General features: G+C 36.1%; 1 protein-coding gene across 1 annotated transcript in view; it reads right to left on the bottom strand.

The window, feature by feature from the left end:
* Positions 1 to 22,852, bottom strand: part of LOC123532722 (dynein axonemal heavy chain 8-like) — a 330,542-nt gene that overhangs the window by 194,033 nt on the left and 113,657 nt on the right. Inside the window, exons 25-29 of the mRNA XM_053518182.1 lie at positions 22,199 to 22,395; positions 21,392 to 21,518; positions 16,791 to 17,026; positions 9,366 to 9,470; positions 6,619 to 6,732 (exon numbers count right to left, since the gene is read on the bottom strand). Of these exons, the coding sequence (XP_053374157.1) occupies positions 6,619 to 6,732; positions 9,366 to 9,470; positions 16,791 to 17,026; positions 21,392 to 21,518; positions 22,199 to 22,395 (779 nt within the window). The remainder of the gene's footprint in view (positions 1 to 6,618; positions 6,733 to 9,365; positions 9,471 to 16,790; positions 17,027 to 21,391; positions 21,519 to 22,198; positions 22,396 to 22,852) is intronic.

Here is a 22,852-nt window from a genome sequence, read left to right as displayed (position 1 = left end):
AAAATTCTGAGTTAACACACCAAGCAAAGTAAATCAATTAGCAATTTAAATGTAGTAGTACTTAAGCAAATCAGAGTTATGGCAACTGCCAGGAGATGTAACACTCTGAGCGAAAAGTAACACCTTAAATGTTAAAAGAAATGCAAATTAATTAGACATAATTCAGAAGTAGTACTTAGCAAGCCCATCAATGAGTTACAAAAGTTGCCAATTGAAAGAGGAGGTGCACAGCCAGGACATATGGCAAGTTTAAACCAGATATATTAGCGAAAATTAACTTGGATCAACAAGTATACTTTCACTCTGGATTTTTTTTGGGGGGGAAGAAGGGAGATGCTCTTTCTTGAACAGCTATACAGCATCATTTGGACAAAGAGGAACTCTGACTGGCCGTAAACAAGGCACATTTATAAACATGATTTAGAATTAGCCCAATTTGCCCAAATGTACAAGAATGACAAATAATTTTAATACCAGCATGCCCACTCATTTTTAAAGTTGAGGGTACATGTACCCCCTGCTTTTGCAAAATAGGGGTACACTTCAAAATTTGGGGGTACACTACATGGCAGATCTGAAAATTTTCTATTTAACTACTGAAATTTGTATATTACGTTTTTTGGGGGTTTTTTTTTCATACAGAACTCTCGTGGGTGGGGTATAACAGATGAGATAATTTTAGAAAATGTAAAACGTTTTTCCAAAGTTAAGATAGGAAATTCTGAATCAAAAGACCCCTCCCTATATTATACTAAATATAAATAAGTTTTCAGCAAGGTTCATGTATTCCCAATTTCGTGAACGGAACACGATTCGTCCGAAATAGCATACAATCAACTGGAGACTGGTAAAATTCGTCCATCAATGATAAATGCCCAAACTATTACAGATATGCAATGTGTATCAAAATTGCAGTTAAATATCGAAAAAATAAAATACTGTTAACCTTTTGCTGAGTTTATTAAAGCTAAAATGCCTTTTTGCGTTTCGTATCCATTCTTTTTTTGCACACGACCCGTGTGACGTCCGACTAAAACATTTACCAAACCCCTCTATACAGCTGACAATTACGCCGAGAATTCGGTGATGGAAACGAAATTATAAAGTTCGTGGACCAGATCTGCGTTTTAGACCATACCAAACAATTGGCAAGTGGGCGATGAAATAAACAGCGATTTGGCAGCTGAACTGGAGTTCCGAATCTCTGCGTGCATGTACCCCAACAAGTGATTTTTATGCATGCATTTGATATTTTGTGCGTGATTCACGTACTGCAGTGCGTGAATGGGCATGCTGAATACTAATAAACCTGTAAATATACAAGACTATAATGGCCCTTATATAATCCCTCACCTGAGTTACACCATTTGCTTGAACTGTTTTGGTAGATGATTATGCAAAGAAAATGTCTGTGAAATTACTTTGAACTAGTGCCAGTGTTTTCTAACAATAACTTAAGTTCCAACTATATAAATATGGACAGGTAATGTATGTGTGTGGTTGGCAGGTGGGGGTGGGCTGAAAATGATGACATATAGGATAATAAGAGACAATATCAAACAAGAAGATTTTTAAAGTTTCCACTACACAGTGCACAATCACGTGACTTGTGATGTTTCAACTGGGATATCACGCCAAGCAGAATTCGTAAACAAAACGGTGTTTTTGAAGGTAATGTTTTTAAAGATATATTTTTGTAAAATGACACGTAGCTGGTGCAAGTCCTTATATCAATGCGTACCTCCGGTGATATAACATCCGTTTCTGCTTTAGTTTTGCTGGTAACCTGGACAAACGGCAATGCTTCTACAGCAAGCGTATTTTCAAATGGCTTGAAAACCAAACCCAAGCGACTGTTCCTTGATAAAGACCAACTAGTTGTCACCGCTACATTCTCTTTGATATCTAAGATCATTTTGGTATGATTTTTGCTCAAAAAATGGCCAAACTCGAAAAATGTCCACTTTAAAGTCCAAAAGCTCACACATAAAGCATTATTTTAAATCGTGATTTTCTCGTTCCTCTCGTTGAATGCAATGCCGCAATTAACACAGGTTACATTTTTCCCTACCAACGCAATACTTTGTAAAATCGCTTATTCAATACTTGGCTATTTGTGAGAGCATTGATCTTTTAATGATAAGCTGTAACTGAGCTAAATCTTGTTTTACCCAAGTTCTTTCCTAATTAAATAAAAATAACTAAATTTATGTGAAATCGAAGGAGAGAGGAATGTTTGTCAAGTAAGAATTATTTACCTTTGATCTTATTTTGAAAAGTGGTTAAAATGTGTGTCAACATTTTAAGCTTGTTGCGACAGCACTGACTTTTAAAACAAAGCTGTGAGAGTATATCTTTTGGTTATTCAAGTGTTGTCTCGATACAACTTAATTCATGTGAAATCCAATTGGGAAAGGGCTATATGTCAAATAAGAATCATTTTGCTTTATCTTCTTGGCAAAATAACCAGCAGAATAGGGTTAACCTGTCAGCTAAACATTTGTGCTTGATGTGACAGCATTGGTCCAAAGCAACTGGTGGTGATAGCATGTTTCTTTAGTTACCCACATTTTCTTGAAAATATCACTATCCGCGTGCAGTAAACTTTACTAAGTATTGCGTTGGTAGGGAAAAACGTGTGTGTGTGTGTGTGTGTGGTGTGTGTGGGGGGGGGGGGGGGGGGGGGGGGGGGGGGGGTTAATGTCTTTTTCAACAATTTTTTCAGTCATATAAACGACGGTGTCTACTTGTAGCAATGGGCACAATGCCCAACTTTATAGTGCTGCCTCACTGGAATATCACGCCGTAGACACGTGGCATGATACCCCACCCAGTCGCATTATACTGACACTGGGCTGACCAGTCCCAGCACTATCCTCTTAATGCTGAGCGCCAAGCGAGGAAGCTACTAGTACCATTTTTTATGTTTTTGGTATGACGCAGCCGGGGATCGAACCCATGACCTCCCGCACTCAAAGCAGATGCTCTACCACTAGGCTACCGAGGCGGTCAGGGTAAAACATAACCTGCAATAATTTGCAGCATTGCATTTAACGAGAGGAACGAGAAAATCGCGATTTAAAATGGTGCTTTCTCTGAGAGCTTTTGGACTTTAGAACAGACATTTTTCGAGTTTGGCGATCTATCCAGAAATACGCCATTTTCTGAGCGAAAATCGTACCAAAATGACCTTAGATATCAAAGAGAATGCAGTGGTGACAACTAGTTGGTTGTTTCTCAAGGAACAGTTGCTTGGGTTTGATTTTCAAGCCTTTTGAAAATACGCTTGCTGTGAAAGCATTGCGGTTTGTCCCAGTTACCAGCAAAACTAAAGCTGACATGGACATATGTTATATCACCAGAGGTTCGCATTGATATAAGGACTTGCACCACCTAGGTGTCATTTTACAAAAATATATCTTTACCTTCAAAAACATCGTTTTGTTTACGAATTTTGCTTGGTGTGATACCCCTGTTGAAACGTCCCAAGTCACGTGATTGTGCACCGTGCACTATATACATATACAAGAAAGCAACCACACCCTCTGGCGGCCATACTTCTTGATGGATCGATATAAATTGAACAATCTTGATACAGGGTCACAAAAGGACAATTTGTGTGGCATTATTTTTAAATTAAAACTGACTCATCTGTTTCATACAAGGTTTTTAAGTTTCCAATATAAATTTATAAGGAAAAGTGACCATACCCCCAGGCGGCCATATTTTTTGATAATCAGACTAATTCGAACAATTTACATAACGAATCTCCAAAGGAACATTTGTGTAAAATTATTTAACAAGAGGACCATGATGGTCCTGAATCGCTCACCTCTTCCCACATGACCCAGTTTTGAGTATGACGTCGTTTTTTCTATTATTTGACATAGTGACCTAGTTTTTGAGCTCATGTGACCCAGTTTTGAATTTGACCTAGATATTATCAAGATAAAAATTATGACCAATTTTCAAGAAGATCCATTGAAAAATATGGTCTCTAAAGTGGTCACAAGGTTTTTCTATTATTTGACCTATTGACCTAGTTTTCGAAGGTACGTGACCCTGTTTTGAATTTTATCTAGATATCATCAAGGTGAACATTCTCACTAATTTTCATGAAGATCTCATGAAAAATATGGCCTCTAGAGAGGTCACAAGGTTTTTCTATTTTTATACCTACTGGCCTAGTTTTTGACCGCACATGACCCAGTTTCCAAACTGACCTAGATATCATCAAGGTGAACATTCAGATCAATTTTCATGAAGATCCATTGAAAAATATGGCCTCTAGAGAGGTCAAAAGATTTTAATAATTTTAGACCTACTGACCTAGTTTTTGACCGCAGTTGACCCAGTTTCAAACTTGACCTAGATATCATCAAGATGAACATTCAGACCAACTTTCATACAGATCCCATGAAAAGTATGGCCTCTAGAGAAGTCACAAGGTTTTATTATTATCTGACCTACTGACCTAGTTTTTTAAGGCACGTGACCCAGTTTCAAACTTGACCTAGATATCATCAAGGTGAACATTCTGACCAATTTTTATCTAGAGGCCATGAGGTTTTTCTATTTTTAGACCTACTGACCTAGTTTTTGACCGTACATGACCCTGTTTCTAACTTGACCTAGATATCATCAAGATGAACATTCAGACCAACTTTCATACAGATCCCATGAAAAATATGGCCTTTAGAGACGTCACAAGGTTTTTCTATTATTTGACCTTCTGACCTAGTTTTTGATGGCACGTGACCCACTTTCGAAACTGACCTAGATATCATCAAGATGAACATTCAGACCAACTTTCATACAGATCCCATGAAAAATATGGCCTCTAGAGAGGTCACAATGTTTTTCTATTATTTGACCTACTGACCTAGTTTTTGATGGCACGTGACCCACTTTCGAACTTGACCTAGATATCATCAAGGTGAACATTCTGACCAATTTTCATGAAGATCTCATGAAATATATGGCCTCTAGAGAGGTCACAAAGTTTTTCTATTTTTAGAGCTACTGACCTAGTTTTTGACCGCACGTGACCCAGTTTCGAACTTGACCTAGATATCATCAAGATGAACATTCAGACTAACTTTCATACAGATCCCATGAAAAATGTGGCCTTAAGAGAGGTCACAAGGTTTTTCTATTATTTGACCTACTGACCTAGTTTTTGAAGGCACGTGACCCAGTTTCGAACTTGACCTAGATATCATCAAGATGAACGTTCTGACCAATTTTCATGAAGATCTTGTGAAATATATGACCTCTAGAGAGGTCACAAGGTTTTTCTATTTTTAGACCTACTGACCTAGTTTTTGAAGGCACGTGACCCAGTTACGAACTTGACCTAGATATCATCAAGGTGAACATTCTGACCAATTTTCATGAAGATCTTGTGAAATATACGGCCTCTAGAGAGGTCACAAGGTTTTTCTATTTTTAGACCTACTGACCTAGTTTTTGAAGGCACGTGACCCAGTTTCGAACTTGACCTAGATATCATCAAGATGAACATTCTGACCAACTTTCATAAAGATCCCATGAAAAATGTGAGCTCTAGAGTGGTCACAAGCAAAAGTTTACGGACGGACGCACGCACGGACGGACGACGGACACCGCGCAATCACAAAAGCTCACCTTGTCACTTTGTGACAGGTGAGCTAAAAACTGGGCCTGCTGTTTATGACAAAAAGATTATTTCTAAATTTTTCGCTATATACATATAGGGAAATGTCACCAGCCCCCTGGTGGCCATGTTTTTTGATATTAAAAATCAAAATAATTTGAACAACTTCGCTAGAGGGTCAAACAAGAACCACTTGTGTGAAATTATTTTAGAATTGGGCCCATAGTTTCATATAAAAAGATTGTTCAAGTTTTCACTAAAAACATATAGGGAAAAGTGACCAAACCCTCTAGCTGCCATGTTTTTTTGACAAACCGAAATAATCTAAACCCTCTTGGTAGAGGGTCGGTCACAAACCATTTGTGTTAAAATCAGGCCTGCAGTTTCATACAACAAATGTTTTTAACATATAGGGAAATTGGTAAAAGTGACCATGCCCACTGGCGACCATTATGAATTTTCTGATTAATCAGAATAATTCAAACAATTTTGGCAAGGAGTTACAACGTGACAATTTGTGTGAAATTATTTCAAAACCGTGCCAACAGTTTCACACCAGAAGATTTTTGAAATTTCAACTATATACATACAGGAAAAAGTAACCATGCCCACTTGTGGCCATGTATTCTGAACTGGAATGATTCTAACAATCTTGTCGGAAGGTCACTGATCAAAATCAATCTAGCGGTTGAAAAGATGTTTTTTGAAGATTTTTCTATATTTAGCTCTGGTGGCCCCTACATATAACCAAGCGAAACCATTTGAACACTTTTTAAAGAAGACTACCAAAGGAACATCTAGGCCAAGTTTCATCAACCTCCACCTCATGGCTTCAGAAGAATTGTTTGAAGGAATATAAAGATGGAGGGCAGATGGTGAGCAATCACAATAGTTGTGCTCAAGGATTCTTAAAATCTTAGGAAGATTTCCCCTCTCTCTTCTTAGGAAGGTTAATACTTTTAAATGTAGTGTATGGCACTGACCTGATCGTAGTTAAGTGTGTAATCTGAAACATCTTTGTGAAAAATTTCTACAGAAGTTAACAGTTCTTTTTTAAAGCCTGGCTGTAGGTGGACAAGGTCGTCTTGCACTTGATTCTGAAACAGTATGTTAAGCATAACTAAACATATCAATGCTGTACCTAAGCATAACTGTATACATTAATACTAAACCTGAGCATAACTGTACATATCAATACTAAACCTGAGCATAACTGTACACATCAATACTAAACCTGAGCATAACTGTACACATCAATGCTAAACCTGAGCATAGCTGTACATATCAATACTAAACCTGAGCATAAATGTATACAAATACTAAACCTGCGCATAACTGTACACATCAATACTAAACCTGAGCATAACTGTACACATCAATACTAAACCAGAGTATAACTGTACACATCAATGCTAAAACTGAGCATAACTGTACACATCAATACTAAACCTGAGCATAACTGTACACATCAATACTAAACCTGAGCAAAACACATCAATACTAAACCTGAGCATAACTGTACACATCAATACTAAACCTGAGCATAACTGTACACATCAATGCTAAACCTGAGCATAACTGTACACATCAATGCTAAACCTGAGCATAACTGTACACATCAATGCTAAACCTGAGCATAACTGTACACATCAATACAGTAAACCTCACTTATAAGGAACTCGGATATAAGGAACACTCGGTTATAAGGAACAGTTTTCAATTCCCCGATGGCATTCCTTCTTTATTCAATATAAAAATCCTCGGTTATAGGGAACTCGGTTATAAGGAACCCTCGGTTATAAGGAACACTTTTTCCAGTCCCAAAGTACGAAATTCAATGGAAAACCCCTCGGTTATAGCGAACAGACATAAAGAATAAAAATTATTGAAAACCGGAAATAATCAGGAGAATCGCTGGTGACGTCGGAGTAACGTCGGCACTTACACGCGCTTACAAAAATAAACACAAATTAATTTTTAATTGCAACATTATGAAGTATGATCTTTAGTATGTTAATTCACGGATACGATAAAAAGAAAAAAACATCATCATTAACATTTACCAAATACAAAACGATAGTAGACTTATATTTACTCAAGATTATGTTCAGAGCTACATGTATTAGGTATTTCAAGTTAACAATGGTGAACGAAAATCAGTAACGGTCAACAAACCTTGGGATATCAATATTGGTCATTACTGTCTCTATCCTAAATAAATGTGCTAATTACGTGTGATTAACAATGGCAAACAGTCCAGTTAACCAAATTTTCAATCGTAAACATTATAGCAGGTGCTAACATGGACTATAGCAAAACTATATAGGTATAATTTACACTTTTATCCGTATATAATGTTTTGATTTTTGCTATATTAATGACGGTTTCTCCTTTTGAAGAGTTGAGTTCTATACGATATTTCCCTTGTACGTGTTCATAACAATATGTGCAAAATAAAAATTTGAACATTTAATTTCTATTAGTAATGACGCCTATTCTCGAGCAAGGTAAGGTGAGAAACTGCAACATATCTTATAGTCATAATGTAGCGCTCTCTAAGAAAAGAAGATAGAAATAGCTGACAAGAAAATAAACACAAATTACGGTCATTCTTACCGACTTCGTTTAGGTTTAACGCCGTGTTTCAACGCTATTTAAGTCATATACATGCAGGCACTCTCCAGGAAAGGAGCGGTACTACAACTAGGCTCGCAACTTTTTCACATAAAGATTTATGGTCGGCTCGGGGTGTGAACACATAGCCCTTTTCAAACGTTAGTCAAATAGTGTTCACTATGCAAATTGTATTCGTTATACATACCTCGGTTACAAGGAACTAGTTCGCTATACGGATATAAGGAACCTCGGTTACAAGGAACAATTTTTAGAGGTCCCAAGCTGTTCCTTATAAGCGAGGTTTACTGTACTAAACCAGAGCATAACTGTACACATCAATGCTAAACCTGAGCATAACTGTACACATCAATACTAAACCTGCACATAACTGTACACATCAATACTAAACCTGAGCATAACTGTACACATCAATACTAAACCTGAGCATAACTGTACACATCAATGCTAAACCTGAGCATAACTGTACATATCAATACTAAACCTGAGCATAAATGTATACAAATACTAAACCTGCACATAACTGTACACATCAATACTAAACTGTAACTGTACACATCAATACTAAACCAGAGTATAACTGTACACATCAATGCGAAACCTGAGCATAACTGAACACCTCAATGCTAAACCAGAGCATAACTGAACACATTAATACTAAAACTGAGCATAACTGTACACATCAACACTAAACCTAAGCATAACTGTACACATCAATGTCAAACCTAAGCACAAGTGTACACATCAATATTTAACCTGAGCATAACTGAATACATCTAATAATGTAAAACCAGAGTATAACTGTACACATCAATGCTAAACCTGAGCACAAAAGTACATATCAATACTAAACCTGAGCATAATAGTACACACTAATACTAAACTCCGGCATAATTATACTTAACACATCAATACTAAATCATAGCAGTTATTGCAAACATTAATAGCAAAACTGAACACAACTACACACATCAGTATTAAACCTGAGCATAACTGTATACATCAATACTCAATAATATGTTTTGTACATCAATACTTAATTGACATAAAAAAATAATGTTATCAATGTCTTGTGCACAATCAAATGTTAACATACCGCCATAACTAGCATTTTCTGGAAGGAATATCTTAGTGTGTCCACTTTGTCATTTTCTTCTTTGGGCGCCGTTACTCCAAAGTCATTCAGCATTGCGTATGATTCCTGAAAAATAAACAGTACTTAGCTTTCAAAGCAACACTCAGTTTAAATAAATTATCATACAGTGGCTATCTATAGTATATTTATACAAGCACTTGCTTGAAATATATGGAAGCATTTTACTGAAAACAAGAAAATATTAACTCAAACTGACACAGGATAGCTGTGCTATTTTCAGCATGTCAAAATGCAACAGGTAAACATACAAAATAGCATTACATGAATATGAGTGTATAACTGTATATGGTATTAATATTACATAAAAGACTGATGAAAAGTCTTTATTTATAGCTTCATGGTTTTGCTTCTTCATTTTGCATTGAAAGTGTGTGTGATCCAACAAACTAACCCTTACAGAAGAAAAAGGCCTGCTGCGTACTCTTGCTGTGTACATACAGCGTATATGATGCGTACATGATGTGTACTGAAATCAAGGGCTTTAAATAGTACGCAGGATATACACCGCACATACACTGATAGTACGTTTGTAGTACACTTTTGACATGCAAATGAGCTCTGCCGCGAACTACTTGCTGCGTACATGCTGTGGACTACATAGTACACAGGATGTACGCTGGAGGAATTTAGTATGCGGGAAATAGTACGCAGCATGTACGCGGCACATACACTTTTCACATGCAAATGAGCCTGCGGTGTACTACCCCTGCGGCGTACATGCTGTTTTTTCCTGCGGCGTACATGCTGTGTACTCCTGGCCCGAGTCCTGCGGCGTACATGCTGTGTACTCCTGGCCCGAGTCCTGCGGCGTACATGCTGTGTACTCCTGCTGCATACATGCTGTGTACTCTTGTGGCGAAACTGCGGTGATAATGTAAATTCCTTACCCCACCAACTTTCATATGCAAATGCTGATCATTTGGACAGAAAAAAAAACAGAAAAAAGGTAAGTGACATGCATCAATAAGTATTTACCCTTACCAAAATAATGTAGATTGATGTTATCAAATAAATTTGTATGCTTTTCTTCATCCACTTTTCAATGAAATAAATCAATTTTTGTATCATGTAATTTGGTAAACATTTGAAGAAAATGGCGTAACTGCATCAAGGGGAAACAACTTTAATGCAACTAAATATAAGTGTTATGATTAATTATAGACCATGTGTGCGTAGTATGTATTTATTTTGATTAAAATCCATCTGAGAACAATCTAGGACTGGAATTATATAAGCATTTATACACTTTTACGTCCGTAAAAAGTAGCGCACCAAAAAATTATGGATTGATTTTTTCCAATGGGGCGAGCGCAATTAGCCAAAACGTTCTGAAAATATACGAGTGGCAAATCCGATGAACAACTTTTTAATTTGGTGAGGCCTTAATGAGTTAACATAATGAGCATTAAAGCCTTTATAAAACATGATAGAATGGTGTTCTGCTTAAGAGTATTCAAATAACAGTGAGAGCTATTAATTCTTCTCATTCGGGCGCTGTTGAGGCATTATCTTGGTAACTGTATTTCATGTATTACAAAATGTAATGCAACAAAGTTCAAATAAGGCTTTTCAATTATCCAAGTTAGAAAGCTCCAGGATTAATTCAAAATGAAAAAGAATATATTTTTACACTGCATGCAAGGTGCAGCTCAGAAATCACTAAGATGTAAGCTTCACAAATGAACATTGCAAATAGTTTGGCAAATTTTCATTGTTCAGAATACCGGTAATCTGAACTATTCTATGCTATTAAGATAAAAGTTACTCAGAAATCAAGTTCTTGCTTCCAAAAAAAAAAAATGTACAAATCCTTCCTGCATGAAGTGTACTTCAGACTTTACCTAAAAAATTCAAAGTATAAACACCAAAAGAAAATGAACAAGTCCCTCCCGCGTATATGAAGTTTACTTCAGACTTTAACTTATAAAAAAAAAACTAAGTATGAATGCCAAAAGAATTGTACAAGTCTTTCCCGCGTATATGAAGTGTACTGCACAAATTTCTAAGTATCTGCGGTGTACATGCAGTGTACTATTTTCTTGTACAAGTCCCTCCTGCGTACATGCAGTGTACTCCTTAAATTTTCAGAGTCTGTGCTGCGTACTTGAAGTGTACTAGTGACCTCCTGCGTACATGCTGTGTACTCGTCGAAATAGTACGCGGCATGCGGTGTATGTAAAATGTACTCCTCTGGCGTACTACTGTGTTTGCGGCATATACATAGCAAATACGCAGCATGTACGCCACAGAGGCTTGCTTCTGTAAGGGAAACTAATCTGCATATGAATTAGACATATACGTCAAATATTGATAGCAAGGTATTTTTGCTGTGTTTTTTTTATTTGGCAATTAGCAGACCAATTTCCCTAAAATTTTCCATAGTCTGCAGTAGATAATAAGGCCTAAAAAAAATAGATGTGTTTCTGGTGGCCCGATCGACCATAAATTTTAACTGCCGATGGTAAAGTTTTTTTCAGCTTAGATTGATTAATGCATGACCACGATAGCGTGTTGTTTTGACTTTACGATCAAACAAAACCGGTGTGCTATTATACCATCCGCGTCGCTACAATTTATTCCATAATTACGTCACGCTTTAAGTGCGTTTGCTTCTTTTAATTTTCTGACACATGTCACTACTTTAAAGGTGTCAAATACACAGTGGATTGACGGTTTATGATTGCACTAATTTTTTTTCAAGCTTACAAAATATAATTTGCACCAAGTGGTTGCAAACACGAAAACCGGTGCAAGTGATTTTTTACGCAAGAAATGAATTCTACAGAATACTTCGCAATTTACATAAAACTTTGAACTTAGCTCGATTTATGTCCAACCAAGGCTGTATTTTGATCAGTTATCTATGTAAGTACGATGCTTTTCAGCCTAAAACACCCAAAGTAAACAATGCAAAAATAATTTAAGGCAGACGACATTATGCGCAAGTTGGTACCAGTTATCCAGAATAATGGCAGAATGTCATTTACTTATAATAATAAGACACTTTCTGTCGTGTATTCTGTGTGACAAGTGTCATTTTATACCATTTGACACGTGTCAGTTCTGTGATTTGGACAGTCAATTTGTACATTTCAATACGCGATGTAGATCTAATACCATTATCGGGGCCCCCATTATAATTATGTACAGTTTAAATGTTTCCAGTGTTTACCAATGTTTTATAAAATAATGATCTTAAAATATATTTACATAGGTAAATATTTCAATATTAAAATGACAGAAATTTTCCGAAAATTGGGGTTGCGAAAATATGTGACAAACGAAAAAAACATAAAGCTTGCGTTTTTTTTTAAATAACAATTTCTAACTTCTATATTTATGATAAAGGTTATTTTTTACCGACGATGTATGCCTGTTATTGGCAGTTTTTCATAAGCATTTTATAAAATAAATCTACAACATGATTTCAAAATTCTTGGCAATAAACGTTCATATGTCATGGTCTGTCAAAAAGACGGTCATTTTAGGCATGATTAAATTATAGATCCACGTTATTGTTGATAGTTTTTTTTTTGCTACAAAATAAGACTTTAAAATTGTTTCCGTGATATTGCTCGTAAAGACATAATGTAAATTAGATAACAGTTGAAACTCATCTTCAAATACCTCGCGAGGATTTTTTAAAATTCTGTACTTCAGATGAATTACCTCCCTTTAAGGGATTATTTAGAAAAAGGTTGCAAAATACCTTCTGTTCGGCGGTCGTCTGTGGCTATTACAAGAAGAAAATGAAACAAGTAATTGAGACAAAGGTTCTCAATATTGATAGCCACTTAATAATTAGTGTAGTGTATGCGAATTTCGAACCCGTTGAAATGTCAGCCATGTTCAGGTCTCCTATATATGTGGTGTTGAAACATAGAGAATGTGGATGCATCTAATGATCATCGGCTTATCAAAGATCAGGTGGCAGTGTTGAATACCCGCTTGTTTAATATATTCGGTTGCTTTTATGACATGTCGTTTCGACAACCATAGTTAGTTAAGGATGGTGACTACACAGCTCAAGCCTGAAGACGTGTCACCCGGACTGCGATATTAAGCTGCATTTACTTTATAATACTGTAAAATCATTTAATTTCGTGGGCATAAAATTTCAGGGTTTTGGTCAAAATGGCAATTTCGTGGGGATATGAATTTGTGGATTTCAACTTTTGAACATATGAAATATTTCAACTTTTGAACATATGAATGGGAATTTTACTTGTTCGTTAGGATTAAATTTCGTTGATTGACTCAACCACGAAAATTAGTCCTCCACGAATATTAATGATTTCACAGTTATGCTAAAAAAAAAAAATACTGACCTACCTACCCTACTGTTTTACTATTTTTGGCCATGCCACCAGAAGTTTTTGTTTTTTTTTGCCTAAATAATTTCCCAAGTATATAGTATTTCATATTTTTCAATACAAAATATCAGAACAACTAAGAAGGCTCTAATGTTTCACACCGAGTTGTGACCGTGACCTAGAGTCAGTTCATTTAGAATACAGATTCTGCAATAGTGTTGATCAGATCAATATTCTGCCAAAACTGCATGAACTTTCTTCCAAGGGTTAGACTAAGTACAAAATCTTACAATAACAACATAACAAGAGGGCCAAGATGGCCCTAGGTCCCTCACCTAAGAAACACACCATAACAGTGTAAAACATGTTTGACCTAGTGATTTCATGGAAACAAATATTCTGACCAATTTTCATTAAGATTGGACCAAAAAATTGGTCTCTTGCGATAAAACAAGCATTTTCTTAGATATGACCTAGTTTTTGATCCTAGATAACCCATGTTCAAAATCGACCTAGATTTTATCAAGGCAATCATTCTGACCAAATTTCATAAAAATCAATTGAAAAAAAAACAGTCAAATCAAAGAATACATACACAAGTATGTCAAATACATACACAAGTTTTTTCTTTGATTTGACCAAGTGACCTAGTTTTTGACCTCAGATGACCCATATTCAAATTCGACCTTGATTTCATTAAGGCAATCATCCTGACCAAATTTCACAAAAATCAGTTGAAAAAAAACAGTCTCTATCGCATACACAAGATTTTTCTTTAATTTGACCTAGTGACCTAGTTTTTGACCTCAGATAACCCATATTCAAACTAGACCTAGATTTCATCAAGGCAATCACTCTGACCAAATTTCATGAAGATCAATTGAAAAATACATCCTCTATTGCATACACAATGTTTTTCTTCTATTTGACCTAGTGACCTAGTTTTTGACCCCAGATGAGCCATTTTTGAACTCGGCCTAGAATTCATCAAGGTAATCATTCTGGCTAAATTTCATGAAGATCAGTTGAAAAATACAGCCTCTATTGCATACACAAGGTTTTTCTTTGATTTGACCTAGTGACCTAGTTTTTAACCCCAGATGACCCATTTTCGAACTTGGTCTAAATTTCATCAAGGTAATCATTCTGACCAAAATTCATGAAGATCAATTGAAAAATACAGCCTCTATCGCATACACAAGGTTTTTCCTTGATTTGACCTAGTGACCTAGTTTTTGACCCCAGATGATCCATTTTCGAACTCGGACTAGATTTCATCAAGGTTATCATTCTGACCAAAATTCATGAAGATCAATTGAAAAATACAGCCTCTATCGCATACACAAGGTTTTTCTTTGATTTGACCTAGTGACCTAGTTTTTGACCCGAGATGACCCATTTTTGAACTCGGCCTAGATTTCATCAAGGCAATCATTCTGACCAACATTCATGAAGAATAATTGAAAAATACAGCCTCTATCGCATACACAAGGTTTTTCTTTGATTTGACCAAGTGACCTAGTTTTTGACCCGAGATGACCTATTTTCGAACTCAACCTAGATTTCATCAAGGCAATCATTCTGACCAATACTCATGAAGATCAATTGAAAAATACAGCCTCTATCGCATACATAAGGTTTTTCTTAGATTTGACCTAGTGACCTAGTTTTTGACCCGAGATGACCCATTTTTGAACTCGGCCTAGATTTCATCAAGGCAATCATTCTAACCAATATTCATGAAGAATAATTGAAAAATACAGCCTCTATCGCATACACAAGGTTTTTCTTTGATTTGACCTAGTGACCTAGTTTTTGACCCGAGATGACCCATTTTCGAACTCGGCCTAGATTTCATCAAGGCAATCATTCTGACAAATACTCATGAAGATCAATTGAAAAATAAAGCCTCTATCGCATACACAAGGTTTTTCTTTGATTTGACCTAGTGACCTAGTTTTTAACCCGAGATGACCCATTTTCGAACTCGGCCTAGATTTGATCAAGGTTATCATTCTGACCAATATTCATGAAGTTTAATTGAAAAATACAGCCTCTATCGCATACACAAGGTTTTTCTTTGATTCGACTTAGTGACCTAGTTTTTGACCCGAGACCACCCATTTTCGAACTCGGCCTAGATTTCATCAAGGTTATAATTCTGACCAATATTCATGAAGATTAACTGAAAAATACAGCCTCTATCGCATACACAAGCTAAATGTTGACAGACGACAGACGACAGACAGACAGACAGACAGACGACGGACGCCGGACATCGAGCGATCAGAAAAACTCACCTGAGCATTGCTCAGGTGAGCTAAAAACTAGAATGTGTCTGTAGGACACAGGGTGTGCCCCCCACTGGTACATTTGTCACAAATAAGGGGAAATAATTCAAATGCTTGCATTCTTAATTGGGTATAGCCTCAAAAAAAAAATTATGAAAAGAATTCATTATTCTATACCATATACTTTTTGAGCTATGAGCATCACAAACAAAAAATCCACTATTTTGGCTATTTCAAGGGCCATAACTCCGTAGGCACATGATTAGGTGAAAATGTGCATTTTTTTACTATTTCAGGGGCCGTAACTTTAAAAATAGGAGGAGAAGCCAGCAAATAAATAAGAGGTGTGCAAGTTCATATCATGATAAAGACTCATGTAAGTTTTCATCCATTTATATCATACACTTTTTGAGCTAGGTGTGTCACAAGGTGAAAATGTGCATTTTTGACTATTTCAGGGGCCATAACTCTAAAAATTGGGGCGGAGCCAGACAAAAAATAGAAGGTGCGCAAGTTCATATCATGATAAAGACTCATGCAAGGTTTCATCAATTTATATCAAATACTTTTTGAGCTAGGCGCGTCACGAACTTCGGACGGACAGACGGATGCACGGACAAGAGCAAATCTACTCATGTGGGGGGCACAATTATGTCCCTCTGTTTTTCATATGATTAATAACTTCAGAAATTATGCATTGATACTAGGAGCTTTAGGAATGACTCTATTGGTCTTACAGAAGATTACACTTTAACATATACCTCAATAGGTCCAAGTCCCATATCAATGCTTATATGGTGTTCTCTGATGTCAGACAGGGCATACATAGCCTGTCTCACATCATCTAGATCTCTGATTGGTCGACTAAGTCTCTTACTGTAGTCATCAATAAATGCTAGTATCTCCTCCATCTTTTTCTTGTATGTCTCATTCAGCTCTTTACCAAACAACAACTTCCAGGCATTGATCTCAACTCTCAAAGCCAACTTCAAAGATTCTGAAGAAAATCACTTAATCTAAACTATGAACTTTATGTTAAGGTAGTTCTGCACGTTTGGATCGAAACTTTTTCTACAATGTAGAATTTGATTAAACTCTGATTTTTAAAAACTTCCGAATATACTAAGAAAATTCAGCAAATAAAAAAGATAGGGTCGTGTTCTTGATTTTTTGCTAGACTGATTTGAAATAGTTCGATCTCACGCAATTTTCATAATATTTTCGCGAACAGAAATTTTTCTACAATGTAGATTTTAATGAAACTTCTCACAGTCGTAAATAAACATATGGCCTATAATATGGTGAAACAAAATGTATAGGTCCGTGTGCATATTTTTGAGATATCTGGCTATGATTAATGTGAACCGCCTATTTAAAGCTAATTTTAAGACATTATTTTGAATTATTTAACGAGTAAGATGTTTTAATATCATATTTTAACTTAAGAAAGATAGTAACAGTGCCATTTTAATACATTTACTTGCGGGTTGCCCTTAACTTCATGATGAACGTTCTGACCAATTTTCATGAAGATCTTGTGAAATATATGGCCTCTAGAGAGGTCACAAGGTTTTTCTATTTTTAGACCTACTGACCTAGTTTTTGATGGCACGTGACCCAGTTTCGAACTTGACCTAGATATCATCAAGGTGAACATTCTGACCAATTTACATGAAGATCTTGTGAAATATATGGCCTCTAGAGAGGTCACAAGGTTTTTCTATTTTTAGACCTACTGACCTAGTTTTTGAAGGCGTGTGACCCAGTTTTGAACTTGACCTAGATATCATCAAGATGAACATTCTGACCAACTTTCATAAAGATCCCATGAAAAATGTGACCTCTAGAGTGGTCACAAGCAAAAGTTTACGGACGGACGACGAACACCGCGCGATCACAAAAGCTCACCTTGTCACTTTTGACAGGTGAGCTAACAAGAGGTCAGCAGGTCAAGGTCACAGTCAAGTGACATCATATTACTTGGGGTCATCAGGTAATTATAATTAAACAGTCTAGGAAATAGGATCAGATAATTGTTTAAGTATTTTTTCCTATATAACTCATATAATAAGTAAGTGACCCCGGTGCAGGGCCTCTTTTTACCCCATGGGCATAATTTGAACAATTTTGGTAGAGGACTACTAAGCAATGCAGCAATTTTTTTCCTTCTTTATAAAGTACCCCTAAAAGGACCTTTTCCCAATTGAAAAATGCAATCTTTTTTCCCAATTATCATCCAAAACTTCCCCAAATGACCAAATTAAGTTTGCATTTTGATCATTGCAGAAGGAAAACTTAGTTACATTGACATTCACCATGATTTAACCATTCAGACAGTTTGTTTGATGATATTTACATGGAATTAAAGGAAGAAGCATTCTAAATGATGTTATTAATTAACTATAAAAATTCCAAATCTGAGTAAAAACCCCGCTATTTTTCCCAATTTATCCGGTACTGGACCTTTTCCCAAAAGGGCAAAAACAATCACTGCAATGCATCATACCAACCAAAAGCCTAGGCCTTGCAGTTTCAGGCAAAAAGATTTTTGAAGTTTTTTCCTATACAAGTACGTGTAAAACTTGGGACCCCAAGGGTGGGGCCTCTTTTCACCCCAGGGGTACAATTTGAACAATCTTGGTAGAGGACCATAAGACAATGCTACAAACCAAATATCAAAGGCCTAGGTCTTGTGGTTTCAGACAAGAAGATTTTTAAACTTTTTTTTCCTATATAAGTCTATGTAAAACTTGGAACCTGGGCTGGGGCGGGGCCATATTTGACTCTAGAGGAATAATTTGAACAATCTTGGTAGAGGCCTACTAGATCATGCTACCTACCAAATAGAAAAGCCCTAGGACCTGTGGTTTTGGACAAGAAGATTTTCAAAGTTTTCTCTACATAAGTCTATTTAAACCATGTAACCCCAAGGGCGGAGCCATATTTGACCCATGGGAATAATTTGAACAATCTTGGTAAAAGCCAACTAGATGATGCTACATACCAAATACAGCGATTTTTTTCCTTCTTTAATAGGGTCCGTAAAACGGACCCTTTCCCAATTGAAAATAATGACAATTTTTCCCAATTTCAGACCAAATTATTCCCAAAAATAGCCTACAAACATTTTTGAAACGGCTGCTGTCCCGACATCGTGAAATTCGCCGATTATAGAAAATATGTTCCGAATTTTAATTGAGTGTTTGCTAATTTTGACCAAAGGGCAAACACTCGATTAAAATTCAGAACATGTTCTCTGTCATCACAAGCGCGAATTTAATCAATCGCACCATGAATTGTTTTCGGTAACCGGTTTCCACGATCTTTTTCTGTAGAACCAGTGACAAACTGTGCAAACAATGAGTCACAACAGCAAATATAATGTTCAAAGGCTAATAAAATCTAAGCTTGCTGGCTGCAAAAGACTTGTGGAGTTCAGATTCTCACGGGCATCTTCACAGCCTGTTCTGACTGAGTAAACGTCCGTTGAATCATCGTTTTCATGTCAGAGTCAGGAGAACTCTTGTGTAACTCCGGTTGAATTTGTGCCAGAGTGTGTGCCTTTAGAACAACCATTGTTATCTCAGAGTCAGGCCACTGTATCTTGTTGTGATGATCAGAACACTAGCTCTAGTGTAACTCAATTAGATCCAGGAAAGGGGTTATTGTAATTTTGTATGTTACACAAAATTCCCAATTAGGATGAAAACGACGCTATTTTTCCCAAATCGTCCGGACGCAGACGCTTTCCCAAAATGGAAAAAAAATCGCTGCAAATATCAAAACCCTAGGGCCTGTGGTTTTGGATAAGAAGATTTTCAAAGTTTTTCCTTTCAGTTGCCATGGCAACTAGAGTTCTGCATGGAATTAAATTCTTTGGGCAATTTTGAAAGGGGACCACCCAAGGATCATTCCTGTGAAGTTTGGTGTAAATATGCCCAGTGGTTTTTCGAGAAGAAGACTTTTTTTAACAAGAGCTGTCGGATGACAGCGCGCTCGACTATTCGAAGAATTGATAGAAGAATGGGGTCAAAATATTTCCATAGATATTCAGACAAAAGAAAAAAATGGATTAAACAAAAAATGTTCCTGTATTTGTGGATTTCGATTAGTCTTGCAGTAAATGGCAATGAGTGACCATGATGGCAAATATGTTAAGTTATATGTTAGGCAAAATATGGACTTGTATAAAAAATTTAACTAATTTCCCAGTCCAAAAAGGGTCATAATTCAGTCAAAATAGTTGACAGAGTTATGTACACTTGCCTACAGATGGAAATCATGTTGATATACTAGTGTTAAAAGTTTCAAAGCCACAGTTCAAATAGTTTTGACAAAAATTTCAAAGTCCAAAAAGGGCCATAATTCAGCCAAAATAGTCATCAGAGTTATGTACTCTTGCCTACAGATGGAAATCATAATGATAAACAAGTGTTTAAAGTTTAAAAGCCATATGTCAAATAGTCTTGACAAAACATGGACATATACGAAAACACAACCAATTTCCAAGTTCAAAACGGGCCATAATTCAGCCAAAAAAATGACAGAGTTATGTACTCTTGCCTATTGATAGAGACTATAATACTGAACAAGATATAAAAGTTTCAAAGCCATATGTCAAACACTTTACACAAAATATAAACTGGTACGAAAAACTTAACCAAGATTTCTAAGTCAGAAGGGGCCATAATTCAGTCAAAATGCTTGATGGAGTTATGTACTCTTGCCTACAACTGCACATGGTGATGGTAAACAAGTGTTGAAAGTTTCAAAGCTTTATCTCAAAAGGGTTTGTCAAAATGTAGACTGGTACGAAAAACTTAACCAAGATTTCTAAGTCAAAAAGGGGCAATAATTCAACCAAAATACTTGATGGAGTTATGTACTCTTGCCTACAACTGGACATGGTGATGGTAAACAAGTGTTGAAAATTTCAAGGCTTTATCTCAAAAGACTTTGTCAAAATATGAACTGGTACGAAAAACTTAACCAAGATTTCTAAGTCAAAAGGGGCCATAATTCAGTCAAAATGCTTGACAGAGTTATGTACTCTTGCCTATAACTGGACATGGTGATGGTAAACAAGTGTTGAAAGTTTCAAAGCTTTCTCTCAAAAGAATTTGTCAAAATGTGGACTGGTACGAAAAACTTAACCAGGGTGTGACGCCGACGCCGACGCTGACGCCGTGGTGAGTAGGATAGCTCTACTTATTCTTTGAATAGTCGAGCTAAAAAGTGTTGACACCCGACACATGACAGACATCGAGCAGTCACAAAAGCTGACCTTGAGCCTTTGGCTCAGGTGAGCTAAAAATAATGTACTAAACAGAGATGCAAACAGGCCATATTTCAATCCAAGTACCTGTGAAAAGCTCTATTGGTCCAACTGTCTCAGATATCTGGATGTCATCTATGTAGTTCTCTAACTTCTTAAACATCATCAACTTGGCCTTGTACTCTGACAGAATGGGATTCTCTTCCATGAATTCCTAAAATTTAAAAGTAAATTATCAAATATCATCCTACATTGGTATCCATATTGATCCTCTTCATCTTATTACATGTTTTTCTACAGTCTATTGAAATGTAACCACTGATCATATTTAACCTTTCATTGTATCAAAAAGTGGAAGTTTCATTTTAGGATTTTCGCTGTTACATTTAAGGATCTAGATCTACATAATAATGAATTTACAAGCAAATGAATAATGAATAATCTGAAATTATCTCTATAATATACATGAATAAATAATATAAACAAATACCTAAAAAAAAAAACAAAGTTAGGACCCATTGCAATAAAATCTACAAGAAATCTAAAAATCTTAAAGAATTATTTAACTGTATTCCAATACTAACACTGTGGTATCACCACTTTGCATGTGATGTTGCCAAATATGCATGACGTTTGGAAAAAACATTGAAAAGACATGTAACTGAAAGACAATATCTTTGACAATTGAGACCATGTTTTAAATTACCTGTGCTACTTGTGAAGATATTACGCCTCTTGTTCAGTAGGTAAAAGATATTTCCAAAAACAAATATCTTCTATTATTTCATCCTTTTCTGGTTGTGGGAATTTTATGCTAGTGTTTCTGCACTTAGTACATTATTTTCTATAGACAGTGTTCCTATTCTTTCATTATGACAAAATTACAAATGTTACCCTGACTGCCTCATGTCTATCCTTCTCCCACAGGAAAGCATAGTCTGAGTATCTCTGCAGAGCCTCTAGTACATCAGGTTTCAGTGAGGACATAGCCGAGGACATCATCATCACGAATTTAGATACATCCTTATTCTCAGAAACACTTTTGTAGTAGTTCTTCATTGTTACTTCCATGGGGAGAAGTAACAAAGCATCTGCACGGTAAATTATGTAATGCATTTGTAAAGGAATTAGCTTAAAAATAAAATGAAACAATTGTTAAGGTATAAAATAAATGACAGCATTAGGGGTGGGGGATCAAAACTAACTTGTTAAGTGTCAACACATATTTTTCAGACGTAAATGAAAAATACTGAGATTGCACCTTCCGTTAACTCTTAGAGATCGAACAGACTAAATGAAACAGAGTCTGCTAATTCTTTGCTTGGTTGCATTCTTTGCTTCCAAAATATTTTCTTAAATATTTCACATTTGTCACATTCTCAATTTAGAAAATAAACCTTTCAAAATACGATATTGTTTTCTTTTACATTTCAGTTACACTTACCAATATGCCAAATCCCCAATCAGACCTGTTCGATTTTACCCACTGAATTTCAAACTATGCGGAATCTAAAGAAAACCAACATCGTTTCCTATCAACAGTCTGTT

The sequence above is a fragment of the Mercenaria mercenaria genome, chromosome 11 (genome assembly GCF_021730395.1).
Source record: "Mercenaria mercenaria strain notata chromosome 11, MADL_Memer_1, whole genome shotgun sequence".
Lineage (NCBI taxonomy): Eukaryota > Metazoa > Mollusca > Bivalvia > Venerida > Veneridae > Mercenaria > Mercenaria mercenaria.
This window is presented reverse-complemented; position numbering and strand designations above follow the sequence as displayed.